This window comes from Fistularia commersonii, chromosome 33 (genome assembly GCF_037954325.1).
Source record: "Fistularia commersonii isolate RoL2024-O1a breed Wild chromosome 33, RoL_Fcom_v1.0, whole genome shotgun sequence".
NCBI classification, from domain to species: domain Eukaryota; kingdom Metazoa; phylum Chordata; class Actinopteri; order Syngnathiformes; family Fistulariidae; genus Fistularia; species Fistularia commersonii.
The window spans coordinates 8,378,172-8,393,930 of record NC_141316.1 but is presented as its reverse complement, the minus strand read 5'-3'; the positions used below and the strand labels follow the sequence as shown (position 1 = coordinate 8,393,930).

Below are 15,759 nucleotides of genomic sequence, written 5' to 3'. Positions count from 1 at the left end.
GTCAAAGCACCGAGGTGTATTAAAAGAATGTTTTTTTTCAATGTCTTTCTTTTTAATAATTGTGTTTTAATAACTTCTGGAATTTACTTTTCCTCAGATCGGCCTTCCCCATCAGTTCCGAAACAGCTTTCTTTCTCTTCTCCCTTTGGATATTTTTCAGCAAAGGCTCTGTGTGTATTTTTGAAATTTCTTGCGACGCTTAACTTTTTATTGTTAGCCAGTTTTTCTCCACAAATTAAGCATACTGGTCGACCACTCTCGTCAGAGGTGAACGCAAATGAATCCGTCCAGGCATCATTAAATATTCTATTTGCTTCAGGTATTTTCCTTTTCTTACATTTCTCCATATTTTGCTTACCTGGGGTCGAAAGTCTTGAAAAATTGACAGCGTTTTGGCGGGTGTACCGGCTTCCGCGAGCGTCGAAAAAATAAATATGATTTTATTTTAATATTTCAGGATCGCAATGATTTTCCAATTGAATACTTGTTATTATTTGTTTTCCCGAGCCGCGGGTTGCCGACCCCTGGTCTCGATGTTCCAATTCTGGCGAGGCCGCTCTCCGCAGCCGGTCCTGGATCCGCTATCGCGATGAGGGAAGCCGCCTTCCACGTCAGGCCCTTCCTGGCAGTTAGGAAACTCTTCGGAAATGCTCATCAAGCGTTTGCTTCTCTTGTACAAACATCGCTTGTGTTTGATTGATTGTCGCAGATTAGACCCCAGGAATTTCCTTTCTCTGTTGCCGCCCCTCAATTATAAACCCTGACAAGCCGCGGCACATTCGCCCAAACCGAGGGGCGAACGGACCGAAGCGGTAGGTCGATTTGGTTTTTAATGTTTTCGGAGAGACGAGCCGACATTGATTTTTATTGTTATTCAGGATAGTTCATTGGCAACGGGGGGATTTTTAAAAAAATCCCATGAAAGGTTCCGGGTCATTAGCGGAGCAGTGCGCAAACTTCTAGGAGGCTCCCGGTTTCCCAATGCTGCATTTGAACCCGCTGCACTGGAAAAACGCCGGTGAAGAATTCACTAGTCTTGTTGATTTGAGATGATGTGTTATATGAGACCGGGAGCAAAAATGAAATCCCTCAGAGATAAGCCTGAATATTGTAATCATCTCTCAAACTGGGATTTTATATTTTTTCTGCGGAGGTTCTTAGTCACCCAGTTCATGGTTAAATCCTGTCAAAATCGAAAATAAAATTTTATGCACTGCTCAAAAAAATAAAGGGAGGAGTAAAATAACACATGCAAGATCTGAATGAATGAAATATTCATATAAAAAACTTTGTTCTGTACATAGTTAAATGTGCTGACAACAAAATCACCTAAAAATGATGAATGGAAATCAAATGTATGAAACCACGGAGGTCTGGATTTGGAGTCACACTCAAAATGGAAGTGGAAAAACACACGACAGGCTGATCCAACTTGGATGTAATGACCTTAAAACAAGTCAAAATGAATCAGTCGCTTCCCAAGTGGACACTTTGACTTCATAGAAATGCAACTGACCTGGAGTTACACCGCGTTGTTTCGGTGTTCCCTTTATTTTTTTTGAGCGGTACATTTTCTTGAAGTCAGCACAGAAAGCCTGTACGCTGCATACCGCTGACTCGCAGAAATAATGCGTACAAAAATATGACGCCTCAAAGTACTTGAAACTTGGTATCTGCTCTTCATGGCTTTATTGCTTGAGATATGCTGAGGGAGATCGCTATTGCCGGTGATAAGAGGTTTCATTTTTACTTTTCAGGTTTCTGGAAAACAAATCAGGGCTAAACTTTAACCCGTGGGATGAGCGACCTGGACTTAAGATAGCATTTACTTCCTCTTCGTCTCCTCAAGCAGTCGGGCCGAGACCAGAGGAGCATCCCGGGACGAGACTCCGGCCGGCATCATGGGCGAGTGGGGCTTTTTGGGCGGGCTCTTCGACCATCTGCAGGAGCACTCGACGATGCTCGGGCGCTTCTGGCTCCTGCTGATGCTCGTCTTTCGGATCCTCATCCTGGGAACGGTGGCCAGCGACCTGTTCGAGGACGAGCAAGTGGAGTTCACCTGCAACACCCTCCAGCCCGGCTGCAAGCAGGTGTGCTACGACATGGCTTTCCCCATCTCCCAGTATCGTTTCTGGGTGTTCCACATCGTCCTCATCGCCACGCCGTCCCTGCTGTACCTCATGTACGCCATGCATCATCACAACAAGAGGAAGAACTCCAAAACGAGGAGGCAGGACGCCAGGGAGGTCAAGCATTTACGGTTGTTGTACATCATCAACGTGGCCTTCCGGATCGTGGCGGAAATCGGCTTTCTGGTGGGCCAGTGGTGGCTGTACGGCTTCCAGGTGAAGGCCCAGTTCCCCTGCAGCCGCTTCCCCTGCCCGTACACGGTGGACTGCTTCACCTCCCGCCCCGCAGAGAAAACCGTCTTCCTCCGCTTCTACTTCGCCGTGGGGTTGGTGTCGGTCATCTCCAGCTGCGTGGAGGTCCTCTACAGCTCCGGCAAGTGGTTTTGCTGCGGCTGCGGCGCTCGAAGGCCTTCCCGCAGGCGCGCATATGCCGGCCGCGGCCTCAGAAACTTCAAGCAGGAGGAAGAAGAAGACGAAGAAGAGGAGTATGAGGAAGAGGAGGAGGAGGAGGAGAAACCAGGGAAGCTGTCAGGGAGCGTGCAGAGCACTGCGGGGATGAAGAAAGCTCCTCTGCGGCTGGTCCACGGCAGGAAGGGGGTCCTGCCTCAGAAGCACAGGGGGGAAAGATACGTGAGCAGCAGGAAGATGATAGTGTGAGACGGACTCTGACCAAACGCGCCATCTTTATTTGAATCCGCAGATTTCACTTCAAATATCTGGAAGCGCTCCCTCATTGAATAATCAACTGTTCAAGCGTAAAAGAGTGTTTGTTTTTTGTTTTTGTGTATGACGAGGGATCCAGGGTTTGGGAGTCGAAGGCCCGACGGCTCGGCCCCCGAGACTGTCTTAGCTGAGCCGTCTCCATGGTAACATTAATTTGAAAACGGGACTTTCGCTCCACAAAATCCTCTCTTTTTCCACGTGACGTGAAGAAAAAGTTACAGATCTCCAGGGTTTGAACCGCTCCTCCTCATCCATATCATCGATTAGGGCTCGTCCCGAACCTTTTCGGGAGGCCTCCTTAAGAACCCGCCGTTGTCTCCGTGCCTCCTGCTGACCGAACGGCGGCTTTTCGGCTCATGTTTTTCTTCCGCAAATTGAGTTGTACTTCAAACCCGCCGCGCCGAACGGCGATTATAAATGTTTAAAACAGGCTTAGCGGCTTAACAAGTGGTAACGTCAGCTTATCCCCCCGAGCCCCGTTTGAGGACGGGCGCTCGGCGGCGGGGACGGCGCCGACACGGAGCCCCTGAACCTCCAACCGCCTCCTCTTTATTTCAGTTATTTAACTCCTTCCTTCCCTGCATTTTATTGCAATGATACCTGAATTTTACGGTGATCAATAAAGATTGGACGTGCGATTAAAATTAAAAAAAATCGCTTTCAGATGTGATTTGTCGTGAACATGAACGAGCCTTGAAGGAAACCCTGAAGGAAACCCTATGTAGATGTCGGAAGATCTTTCTACTCCACCTTCTGTCTCGGCAGCTTCACACCTGTGTAGATTTTTTTTTTTTCATTCCGTTGTCTAATTTTATCCTTGTTGTTCATTTTGCCGTCTTTTTTTGTTTAATTGTCTCTTATATTTACGGTATTTTGTGGACCATGAGGTGCAATATCAATGAACAGCTCTATTTTCCTACATAAGGCGCATGATAAAACATAATACATATAAAACAAAACAGTGAGTTTAGTCGAGCTTTGTTTCTTTACTTGGTGCAGTTCATCTGCTTGCTTCCTCCACTTGCGCACCATTTGATTGGGTTTGAATCCTGTGTCATACACACAAATGTACAGTGATTGTCACGATCTCCTCTCAGCAGCCGAGAGGAGACACGGATGGGATTAATTCGCAATCAGTGCCAGCGGCAGCAGCTGCCGCTAATCAAGAGCCCTATAAAGGGCAGCGGCGTGCTCTGCCTGGGGCTGGAGGATGTCCCAGACCACACTGGGCCCCCTGTCACACCGGACCCAGCCTGAGCTCCTGCCTTGGCCCAGGTGAACCACCAGACCCTGTGTGTGGACTGGGAACCCCTGGTGGACCACCGGACCTTGACCCAGTTGAGGCACCAGGCCCTGCGTGTAGACCTTCACCCTGCCTGGTGGACCACCAGCCCTTCACCCTGCCTGGTGGACCACCAGCCCTTCACCCTGCCTGGTGGACCACCAGCCCTTCACCCTGCCTGGTGGACCACCAGCCCTTCACCCTGCCTGGTGGACCACCAGCCCTTCACCCTGCCTGGTGGACCACCAGCCCTTCACCCTGTGCGACTCTGTCTCTGGGCCAGGGACTTACCAGCGACACCCTACCTGCCGTTTCAACCCAAATAAAGTGCTTTCAACCCAGATTCCTGCTCCGAGGTGTGGTTCCCTGCCCGAGTCCACCTCCCTGACCTGTGACAGTAATTTTCTGTTGAAGGTGAGCATACCGTTCTCTGATTGGTTTATGGTCGCCAGCGATTGCAGACACCTGAAGTTGGAATAACATTGTATTCCAGCACGACATAATTAGTTATCTAATGTTGTCTGAAGCTGCGACCCGCTGCGACCCATTTTCAACCGAGGACCGACGTCCCCGTGTCAGGTGGGGTCGATCCGACGATCGAGCGGAGCGGCTTCGTGGCAAAACAAAGTCCCGCTAAAACCTTTTGATAGATGTTTGAGTGCAATGTACCACATAAAATTGGTTGGAGGTCAGTAAGCACAACAAGAAGTCATACATAAGCACTCCATCCTCCCCTACAGAGACAATACCTTGCAATGAGCTGCACTTTAAACTCAGTCATATTTATCAGCCTTCACATGTATAGAACTACTTCTTCTCCTTAGGGCTTTTCCCTTCAGGGAGAATCTACATTCTCCATCTAACCCTACTCTCTGGATCCTCCTTCACACCAACTAACTTCATATCCTTTCTCCCTATGTCCACAAATCTTTGTTCTTCATGACCTCCAATTCCAGCATCCATCTACCAATATCTTCACTCTCCCTCTGTCCACGACCCAACCATCTCTGAGCTTCTCTCCAAAACACCTAGCATGTGTCGTCCCTCTGATGGGCTCATCCCTGATCCTATCCATCGTGGTCGCTCCCAAAGAGAACCTCGGCATCTTCATCTCTGCGACCTCCACTTCTGCCTCCTGTCTTTTGGTCATTATGACTGTTTCTATTCCATCCAGCATGGCTGCTCTCACCACGTTCTTGTCCACCTTTCCTCTCATTCTGGCCGATCGTCTTCTATCTCTTCGTACCCCTGACAGTTTTCTCCACCTGTTCCGACCTGCTTGAACTCGTCTCTTCGCCTCTTTTCCACGCTCACCGCTGCTCTGGACTGTTGACCTCTGAAGCACTTGGAATTTTGATCCCCAATCATGTGTATAACGACATACTATGCCAATAACTTTTGTCTATTTACTTTTATTTCTATAAAAAAAAAACCTGTACATGCTCTCATTGCAAAATGTCCCTGTGCCTGCACAGTGACAATTACAATCTCGATTTATAAGGCGCACTTCAAGTGCGTCTTATAGTGTGAAAAATACTTTTTTTTTTATATATATATTGTTGCGCGGCTCTGACAAAAGAACTCGCCCTATGGAGTAAATGAATAAAACGTCTCATTTCAAATCCTGCAGTTCCACGAGATGGCGGCAGAGACGCGGGGGAGGCGCCGCGCCTCGGCCGTAATGAAGCGATCATCTTCGGCGGGATGGCTTCATCTGCAGCCCCGGTGCTGGAATAATCACTCCCACGCTCGGTTTATTTTCCTCGGTTTTTAAATAAGAGCGGTGCACGACAGAGGGAGGAACAATACAGGGGTTTATCCACCTTGAAATGTTGGCTTCAAGTGACTGTTCCCTTTTGTTTCCCGTGATTACCCCGGTATTTGAGCGGGCTCCCTCCCCGCAGAACAAAGTGTCATTGTTTGGTCTTGTGAAAAGCTTCTGCGCTCATTGATCCGGGTGACTCATGCAAACACAAAGTCCTCCGAACACTCCTGCAAAAGAGGAGCTTATGTTTTGGACGGGGATCCAGAAACACACACACACACACGGACACACACCTCCCGCTGTTCCCTGAACGCATCATATATGCAGATTGCAGAGCTGCGCGTCCCTTTGAAGTGCACGACGTGTTTTATATAACCGAGGAGGAAGAGTCGAGGAGGATTACCGTCAAAACTTTCCCTGCTCCCTTTTGTCTGCTCGCTCCCCTACCTTTTTCATGTCAGTCTTGTCAACTGTAAGCTCATTCATATGCCCCACCTCCTCTTCCACCTCCTCCTCTGCCTTTTATGAAGTCTATTTCTCCTCTGTCTGCTCCTCTCCGGATCCGGGGAGGCCTCTCTGCTGGAGTCTGCCTCGCAGAGAATGTAGGTCATCCGTTTTCGGCTTCTCCTTTTCGCACCGACACGCAGGAGGAGCGAGATTGCATCCCCTCTCCACCCCTTCTGCATGTCTTCACCTCCTCCCCTCCATCTCTCCCAGCGCCTCTTTCTGCTAAGTCATGTAGGGATAATTCCTGACATGATGGTACGTTTGTGTCCTTGGGAAAAAAAAAAAAAAGAAGGGATACCGTCCAGGATCTGTTGCATCATTCTTGGTGTTTTTTTTTCTTTCCACATTCAATATTTCTGGAGTGCAAGATGGTCCCTGGTTGGATTCCAACAGGGTGTGGATCTTCCAGTATCTGCGTGGGCTTCCTGGGGTTCTTCCCGCAGCCCGAAAAAAAACGCATTTAATGGACCAGAATTTGTAGTTTCATGTTTATTTGTGGTCGTAGTTGCCATGTTTTTTTTAGATATGTGTGTCGCATCCTGTTTATTTTCCATATTGTCACTGTTTATGTTCTCACCTTGTTGTTTATTCTCACCCTTGTTTTTTTTTATTTGTTTGTTTTTCTTCCCCCCCCATTCTGTTGTCGATCGTTCACTCTGCTGTCTGTTTATCGGTGGATGTCTTTTGCTATCATTTAATTGTCTCTCTCTATTAATATTTATGCCCATTGTAATTGTTACGCTGCTGTTTCCCCTATGGGGATCAATAAAGTATATCTTATTTTAGCGCCTTTCTGTCTGTGCACGCCCGTGCACAGGTGTCAGGCTGACAGCGGTGTGACTCCTCTGAGTGGACCTGGCAAGGCGGCCAAAGCGGCGAGCTGCGAACCGAACTCTTATTATTATTAATTAATTTATTTATTTATTTATATGTATTATCATATTATTATTATTAGTATTATGATAATAATAATATTGTGTTCATTATTATTATCATTATTATTATTATTGTGCACAGGTGCTACTATTTTTATTATTATTGCTATTATTATTATTAGTAGTAGTGGTAGTAGAAGTAGTATTATTATTATCATTATTATCATTATTATTTATTATGTTCAGCTGCGACTGCTGTGTGGGGTGTTTTCATTTATTTATCTATTTGTATTGATTGATTTTTTTTTTTTCTTATTAAATATTTTTATTTTTTTTATTTAATGTATTTTCCATCCAATGCTAATGAAAGCGTAGTCTGACGCACACGTTTTTCGCGGAGCCTGGTTACGTAACCCTAACCTCGGTGACCCTCTGTGCTGCTGACAATGCCGATGCGTGTCCATGATCCCGCCGACCTCTGCCCCGACACGCCGTCAGCGTCCGACCGCGGCCAAGGACACCTTATGTCTCCCCTCTCACTTAAAGCTGCTGAAGCGTGCCTTTAAGTTTATGGCGTCACCAGAGAGATCGGGTCACCGCACATCACACCTCAGAACCCCTTTCTCCCCTGCCGCAGGGCGAGCTGTGTGAACGCCGCATTTTCAGTGAAATATTTTCCCATCTCCAACGCCCCGACTCATTTTCTCGAGAAAAGATATTGTGCAAAGCCCCCGGGCTCGGGCCGCCGGGCCGCGGCGCTCGCCGGAGGCGGATCGAGGCGAGAGCCGCCCGCGGACTCGATGGCGGCGTCCGATCGGGACGATGTTCTGATCCTGTTTTGGCGCCGCTAAAGTGAATTGCTAGTGTTGGATTTGCTAGAAAAAGGAAAAACACATCTGTCGGATCAAAAAAGTTGAAATTAGGTATAAAAAAAAAAAAAAAATCCACACACAAAAAGTGTTCAAAAATAAAATAAGAAAATTTAAAAAATTATTTTACATAGTACAGAAAACTTATTCTTGTTTGACATGTGGATCAAACATAGGCTTATTCTCAGGTGCTCACCAGACAGATGTGTTAACAAAACGAATGATTAAGTGATTTGATCCCCTCTTTTTTTTTAATGTGAGTTTTTTTTTTATTCTAGATTGTTAGATATATCACGTCATTAACATTTTATCATTATCTTCAACATTTGTCGAGACCGGACCTGAGAAACCTCTACTTTTTCCAAATATGTGCCGAAACACTTTTCACATTCCTATTTATAACAATATTATAACAATACATCCCAATGTGGACAGCAAAGCAAGAATTTCACCGAACAGGGAAACACGTTTCTACATGTGACAAACGCTTCGAATCTTGAAACTAAGACGTTTTTGATCGAAGGGTTTCAGCAAAGAATATAAAATATTGAGTATCTACAAGGGAGGAAGAATTCGACAACCAGAGCAAACAAAACAGACAGAACGAACCTATAGACGAGGTTTAATATCAAATTCCTCATTTAACCCTCATGGGTTGTTGTGTTATCCAGACCGACGCCTGTTTTTAAAAGGATGAGCGTTTCGACCCTCCCCCTCCGCCAGGACATACACAGCCTCCATCCCTCGGTATTTCAAGGTCGAGACATTTCCTTGAAATGTATGTTTACAGGGCCGGAGGTCACCTGCTTTCTTACGGTGCTACGATGTTTGGTTCTTAGTTGTTTGTTTTGTTTTTTCATACGCTAACCCATATGCATAGCGGAACATGAAATCACAACTCTAATATTATATTTCTTCCCTGCGTGAGGATGATAGAAGATGTTCATTTTGTGTGGAAATTGCGGCATTATTGGCATCATCCGAAAGGATAGTTCCCACGGGACACGAGATAGTTCCTATTTTTTTCCAACCCTCTATTCATGCTTGATTTGTTGCAACGCGCGCATCTGGGTTGGAGAAGCTTCTTTCCAAAACAATACGCCGTCTGTGCGACGGCAGCGCCGAGCCAAGGACGTCGGGGGCCTGCGATCGCTTTCCCGACACGGCGTTTGGGAGACGGACGCACTTCATTCGCACGTGATTTATCATTTTCCAATCACACGTTTCCGCCGGACCGTGGAATTTAATATTCCATTAAAACGCCGTTTGCGGCTGCGGGGATGGATGGAAATAAAGTTCCGTCAAAACCTCAGTGGCTTGTTTCGGACGTCCTTGCGATCCTCCCGGGAGATCCGAATGTGGGTGTGCACTGGAGTGAAGGTACGCCGTGTATGTGTGTGTGTGTGTGTGTGTGTGTGTGTTTGGTTGGTTTGCCCAGTGTGTGCAGAGCTGTCCAGAGTGGTGTGCTCGGCAGTCGTGCTCGGCTGCACACTAACGCGATGTGACAGGGTAGAAATACCAGTACAGGCCTTGCTCTCGCCCACCCACCGTCACACACACCAACCCCACCCGCCACAGCCCGCCGCCGCCACCCCCCCCCCCCCCACTCCGCTGCGCCGCGCCCACATCCTATTGGCTGTCTACTTCGTCACTCCACGTCTTCTGCTCGGAGACAGAACCGTAAACCCTCCGCGTCCCCCGCTTCTTCGTTTCACCTCACCCAAAACTCCTTTCCCCGAGTTTTCTCTCTCACCGCTAGCCTTCTAATAATCACCGCTGTGTGACGTGCTCAGAAGTGGGTCGCATTATGCAACATCGCGTTACGCAACAACGCCATATTTTTATATATTCTTCCACCCTGGTTCTTGAGGCCTACGCCCCCCCCCCCCCCCTCCCTTTTTTTTCCCCTCCTCCCTCCTCGATTATTCTCCCGCCGGTTTGCCTCCCGAACGATGAGCGGCAGCGACAGTCACGGCAGGGGACGACTCGTTTGACATTTGCGGTTGTCACAGTTTGATCTCTGACCTCTGTTTCTTCACAGCTGGCATGCGGCGGGGTGATAGGACGAGGGGAAATTAGAATATGACGCCGTCGTCTCCTTAACGTCCTCGGGTCGAGGGATTAAAAGACACTTTTCCGTGAGCCCCCGGCCTCGGGGGCGTGTGGAAGGTGAGTTATCATGCAAGACTGTGCTTTTATGCTCAGTCCATTTCACATTTACAAGGCTGGCTGCTGCCCCGGATCGCCGCGCCAGGATGCTTCTCGCCGATCTTGCAGGCGTCCGCGGCGATTAGCGGCCACGTTTAAGGTTAATTCACGGGAAAGAGATGGGAGGCGACGAGGTGCGGGTTGTGCGGTCAGTGCGGCAGAACCTCTGCGTAAGAATTAACCCTCGTGCAATCTTAAAATTGTGTTTACGCCCTTTATCCTGCGGGTCAAAAATGACCCATAAAACAATCTTTGTACCCTAGTGGTGTACAGCCCACATGGAAATATAAACAAAAAAGAAGTATCACTTTTTCCAATTATGGGGTCTTTTTAGGAAAAGTCATAAAATTTCAAGTTGGAAAAAAATAGTTGTTTTTTCTACAGCTAAACATGGTAGTGGGTCACTTTCGACCCGCAAGACAACACAAGGGTTAAAATCCTCTATTGACTCAGTTCATGAACGAATGTAAACAATCAATGTAAATAAAACATACTCACTCTTTCGAAACTGTTTTATGGGTTTATTTGTGGCAAAAATACAGAAAGGAATCAAAGATAACTTTAATTATTGCTGTGTTTCTGGTGTTCTCTCTCTTCTTGCCAGCACTTGTACTTGTCCCTGCACGCAAAAGTGAGGTTTTCTCACCCCCGCTAATGCTAATGCTAATGCTAATGCTATCTCCAGCCAGCTGTCTTTCATTCATCGAAACTAACTTTTCTTCTTCTACGGCTCGAGACCTTGTTTTATTCGTCAACGTAGTCATGTCTTCAGCCACATCAGCCGTCTTTAGTGCTTCTTTGTCCTTCAGATGGTTGACTTGGCCGTATTGCTATGCTAGGCGAGATCTGTAACAGGAACACTGCGCTAACATTTAGCTATTATTTCCTCCTTTAGATAGACTGTAATTCTTAATTTCTTCACTAGAACTTGACTTTTTTTAGGGCCATTATGAAGGCCAACTTACCTAAAAAGCACAAAAGAAAGGTTGTAACAGGAGAACATAACAAAGATCGATGTAAACAACGCAGAGTAGCACGCTACGCTACACTTCAACATCACAGAAAGCCTGTAAGTTGTTCTTAAGTCAATTTCAAATTTGAACAAACTCTGTTTGTAGGGCGATTTGTTTGTGATCGGAGGTCTTCGTAAGTCCAGGTCTTTACATGCAAAAATGATTTTAAAATATAGATTCTATCGCCGTAAGTCAATATCTTCCAAGGAATATGATGCAGAAAGGTTGGAATTGAACCAGGGACCATCTCGCTATGACGCCGCCATGTCAACATGGCTTTTAAAATAGACCAAGTACAGGAGGTCCCAGATCCAAAACATGCCGGACTGATCAATTGGAGATGCTGAGTTTCCCCGAGTGTGTGTGTGTGTGTGTGTGTGTGTGTGTGTGTGTCCGTCTTCATAGATCAGCCCCTGTGATTTGCCAGCGTCCCGTTCAGGTTAGAGCCCGTCTTCGAACCCGCTGTCAGCAGCACCAGGCTGCGGCGCTGGATAAAATCACAGGAGGAAGGAAAATATTGCTTCTGTTGTTTTGTTTTTATTTCCCAAAAAAAGCACTGTGTTCATTTTATTAATCTCCGTGCATGAAAAGTTATCGCTTATGACTGTCGTTGGAAGGCCTCTGACACGGCGGCTGGCACGCAACACGATTTTTATGATCTTAAGTAACAGCATTAACCCAAAGTAGCTTCTTACAGCAGCCCAAAGACAGCAGACTGCCGCAGGGCGCCGTCTGTCTGCATGGATACGAAAATATGACAAATAATTTACACGTAAGTTCATCACGTAATCCTCATGGCTTTCGAATACGGCAAACACCGCGCTCCGTGTCCTTTCGGAGGATATCGCGTCATGTTTCTCTTACTTTCTCTGCATTCCGCTAACCCTTTCAGTTATCTGTACAAACACCTTTAGCACCTTTGCTAACTCCAAAAGTCACTTGCAATATTGCACTTTAATACTCTGTGTGTATTTATAGTATGCTGTATATTAAACTCTATGCTTTGCTACTTAGGATGAAAAATGAATAGATAAGAGTGCATGAAAAGCCAATTATTTTTGAATTTTTCATTTATATCCACTGTAACACAGTGAATTACAGTTTATACTTACTTCCTGTTTTTCCCTTCGGGGCCTCCATCCATCCATCCGTCCATGCATCCATCCTCTTCTCTCACTTCCTGTCCTCTCTCACCCCAATCCTGTAATGTGATTACACCCGGGAGCGAGCTGATTGGACAAAGGTGATCTGTGAATGCGCCTCAAGCTAATCCAATACTCTGATGTATAACTGTGTGTAAGGTTACTAATGTAGTGAAACATGCCAAGTATGTACTCGGGTGTAAATCCTCACTATCCCGTTACCTTCTGGCATCACTGTATAATGATGACGCTGGAGGACGTCGTTCCCTGCGCTCAAACATTTTGACCCTTTCTTACAGAGGAGGTTATAAAGAGACAGAACACCCTGTCTCACTTTTCTCTCCCTTCCATCCCCCCCTCCTCTCTCTTTCTCTCTTTCTCTCTCCATCCTGTGTTTTGTGTGTCCTCGGGGACTCAGCAACTGCATGCACAGGCATCGTGGATCACTGAGCTTCAAGACGCCGCCTCTAAAAATTGCTGCATATTTTTTTTTTTTGTCTAAAGAGCTTTTTTTTTTTTTTTTTTACCCAAAGCGCAGTGTGGGACAGGTAGCGTGATACGACCCCGGAAAGGTTTCTTTTTTTTTTTTTTGTGTTTTTCACGTCGATTCAGTTAAAAAATAGCCCCGTCCATGTCCTGTGATTTCCCAAACATCAAATGCGTAGGATGTCCTCGTACTTAACGGTGCACGTGTCACGGCCGTGCAGCCCCGAGGCGTCCATCTTGGATCATCTCCGGCCCGGCGGAGGTTGGTGGTGGGTCGGTGAGACTGCATCTGGGCACGAATCCGGCCTCAGACGCTCCCGGGATTTCCCTTTACACCAAAACCCCACTGTCCCCTATTAACCAATTATGGGGCAGAATTGCCTAACTGGACATATAAACGACTGTGTAAATCACGAGGAGCTGGAGTCACGCAGAAGCACTGAAATTCCATGGGAAAGAAGGGGCAGCGATTGCGTGCAAGTTGGACGCTGGAGAAAAAAAATAGCGTAAAGTTTTCTCGCCCGGCGCTCCGGCCCCCTCTCTCTGCTCCACTGCATCCGATTCATGCGAACATACAGCTCTGTGATAGATATTTATGAGATAATATCAATTTTCTACTCTAGATTTACTGTCAGTGGATGATGAATGCACTCAATATCACTGGTTATTCATCGCAAACGCACACATACACACACACACATACACACACTCCCTGCTGTGGATAGTGTTTTGTTTCGCAGCCGCCAACAGGTGTCATCATTGGCCAGCTCTCCAAACTGCAGTCTGCAATTGTTGGCATTGCTCACTTAGAGTGTGACCATGTCACAGGAAATGTGTGTGTGTGTGTGTGTGTGTGTGTGCCCGCATTGGCTTTTATGAACAAAACAGATATTTTGAATGTGTCAAAGAGGGAGCACTGAAGATGACAGCTGGTGACAGGTGAGGGACAATGTGTGTGTGTGTGTGTGTGTGTGTGTGTGGTTGTCCTTGTCCCAGCCATGCTCCTGTAAGTGACCCACATCAATTCATGAAGCCTCTGCCCTTTTCCCGCGTCTGCCTGGGAAATGTGATGTGACATATCAGATGAGCAAGATGGAGCGAGGGGGGGGATGGGAGTGGGAGTGGGAGTGGGAGTGGGAGTGGGGTAGGTGAGGTTAGGTAATTCCAGAGGACACTTCAGTACACAAGTTTGAGAGATGCTCAAAGCCAGGCTGATGAGCAGCGACTTTGACAGGCTTCTCCTGACACACTCCGGCGTACAGTACCTGAGAAGGATACACTGGACAGATGGATTTAAAAAAGAATAATGGAGTGATGGTGAAGAAGCTCTTCTTGGAAGGGATGAAGATAAAGACGGCGTGTTGCCCCAGGATGACCCACCCCCACCATCTCCAACATCTCCACCATCTCCACCACGCCACTTTACATGTAAACTAGTGAACCTCTCATGTTTTGCCAAAAGCTCTCAGACTTCCAAGCTTGTGTCTGGGATTTTCCCGATCACTCTGGGGCTTTCTTGGAGTATCCTAATGCATTTATCACTGATTTATTAGAGGAATATTTGCTGTGCGTGTCTGTGTGTGTGAGTGTGTGTCTATATATATATATATATATACTGCTCAAAAAAATAAAGGGAACACTTGAACAACACAATGTAACTCCAAGTCAATCACACTTGTGTGAAATCATAGTGTCCACTCAGGAAGCAACACAGATTCATTTGGACTTGTTTTAAGGACATTACATCAAAGTTGGATCAGCCTGGAGTTTGTTTTTACACTTTAATTTTGAGTGTGATTCCTAATCCAGACCTCCGTGGGTTGATACAATTGATTTCCATTGATCATTTTTGTGTGATTTTGTTGTCAGCACATTCAACTGTGTAAAGAGCAAAGTATTTTATAAGAATTTTTCATTCATTTAGATCTAGGATGGGTTTTTTCAGTGTTCCCTTTATTTTTTTGAGCAGTGGGTATATATATCTCTGGATGTGGCTATTAAAATGTTTAAACAATTTTGCAATATGAACTACATTTCCAATGTGTTTTCTTTTTTGTCAACATCTGCATTTGCATGCGATCGTAAAACAGCTGCGAAGAGCCGCTAAGTGAGGCAGGCAGTTCTCCTGCCTGGCGGTAGGCGAGCATCTTGTTGCGTCGCTGCACTGACTGGAAACTCAAACTTGCTGTGAGTTGTGTTGTGGAAAAGCATTACAATAATTTTCACACATTTGCATCATTACGAAGCTTCTTCCCAAAAAAAAAAAGCCCGCGGTCCTCACACTTTGTTGTCGGTCCTCAATCCGTTTATTTTTTCCGAATCTAAATCCGCCGCACCGACGACGGCGTTCCGTGAGTCGACGCAAGAGGTTTCCTCCCGTGGACGCGGCGCCAGATGAGGGACGTTTATCGGGAAGAATAAGAAACGACAAATTGAAAATTCCCCCGAGCTCCGTAATGAAGAAACCCGCGTGCGGTTCTCCTCCTACATGACACAGTCATTCGCGCCGCAGATGAGAAAGCAGGTGGCAGCCAGAGAGGAATCGGGCCTGTCGATCACGAACGCTAACGGCTTACACGCAACTTGGCACGTAGCTCTCTGTAATCTGTAGGTTGTAATTTATTACACGACTTACTGTTCCCGTCCTGCCCGCGTCCTGGGGGTTCTCTTCACGGAGTCTGGCAACGGCAAGAACGAGATAAAAAACAAAGGCCTTCGGCGAAAGTGTCACTGACGGAAACACAAGACCGTGAAAATGTC

The 15,759-nt window shown here is 46.6% G+C and overlaps 1 protein-coding gene across 1 annotated transcript; it reads left to right on the top strand.

The window, feature by feature from the left end:
* Positions 1–789: 789 nt before the first annotated feature.
* LOC147214899 (gap junction delta-3 protein-like) lies at positions 790–3,406 on the top strand. Its single transcript, XM_086140702.1, has 2 exons — positions 790–812; positions 1,758–3,406. The coding sequence occupies exon 2, from the start codon at positions 1,902–1,904 to the stop codon at positions 2,784–2,786; it is 885 nt and encodes a 294-aa protein (XP_085996828.1). The 5' UTR covers positions 790–812; positions 1,758–1,901; the 3' UTR covers positions 2,787–3,406.
* Positions 3,407–15,759: the final 12,353 nt, after the last annotated feature.

Coding starts and splice junctions, on each gene's coding strand:
- LOC147214899 (XM_086140702.1), top strand. CDS start 1,902: ATGGGCGAGTGGGGCTTTTTGGGCGGGCTCTTCGACCATCTGCAGGAG.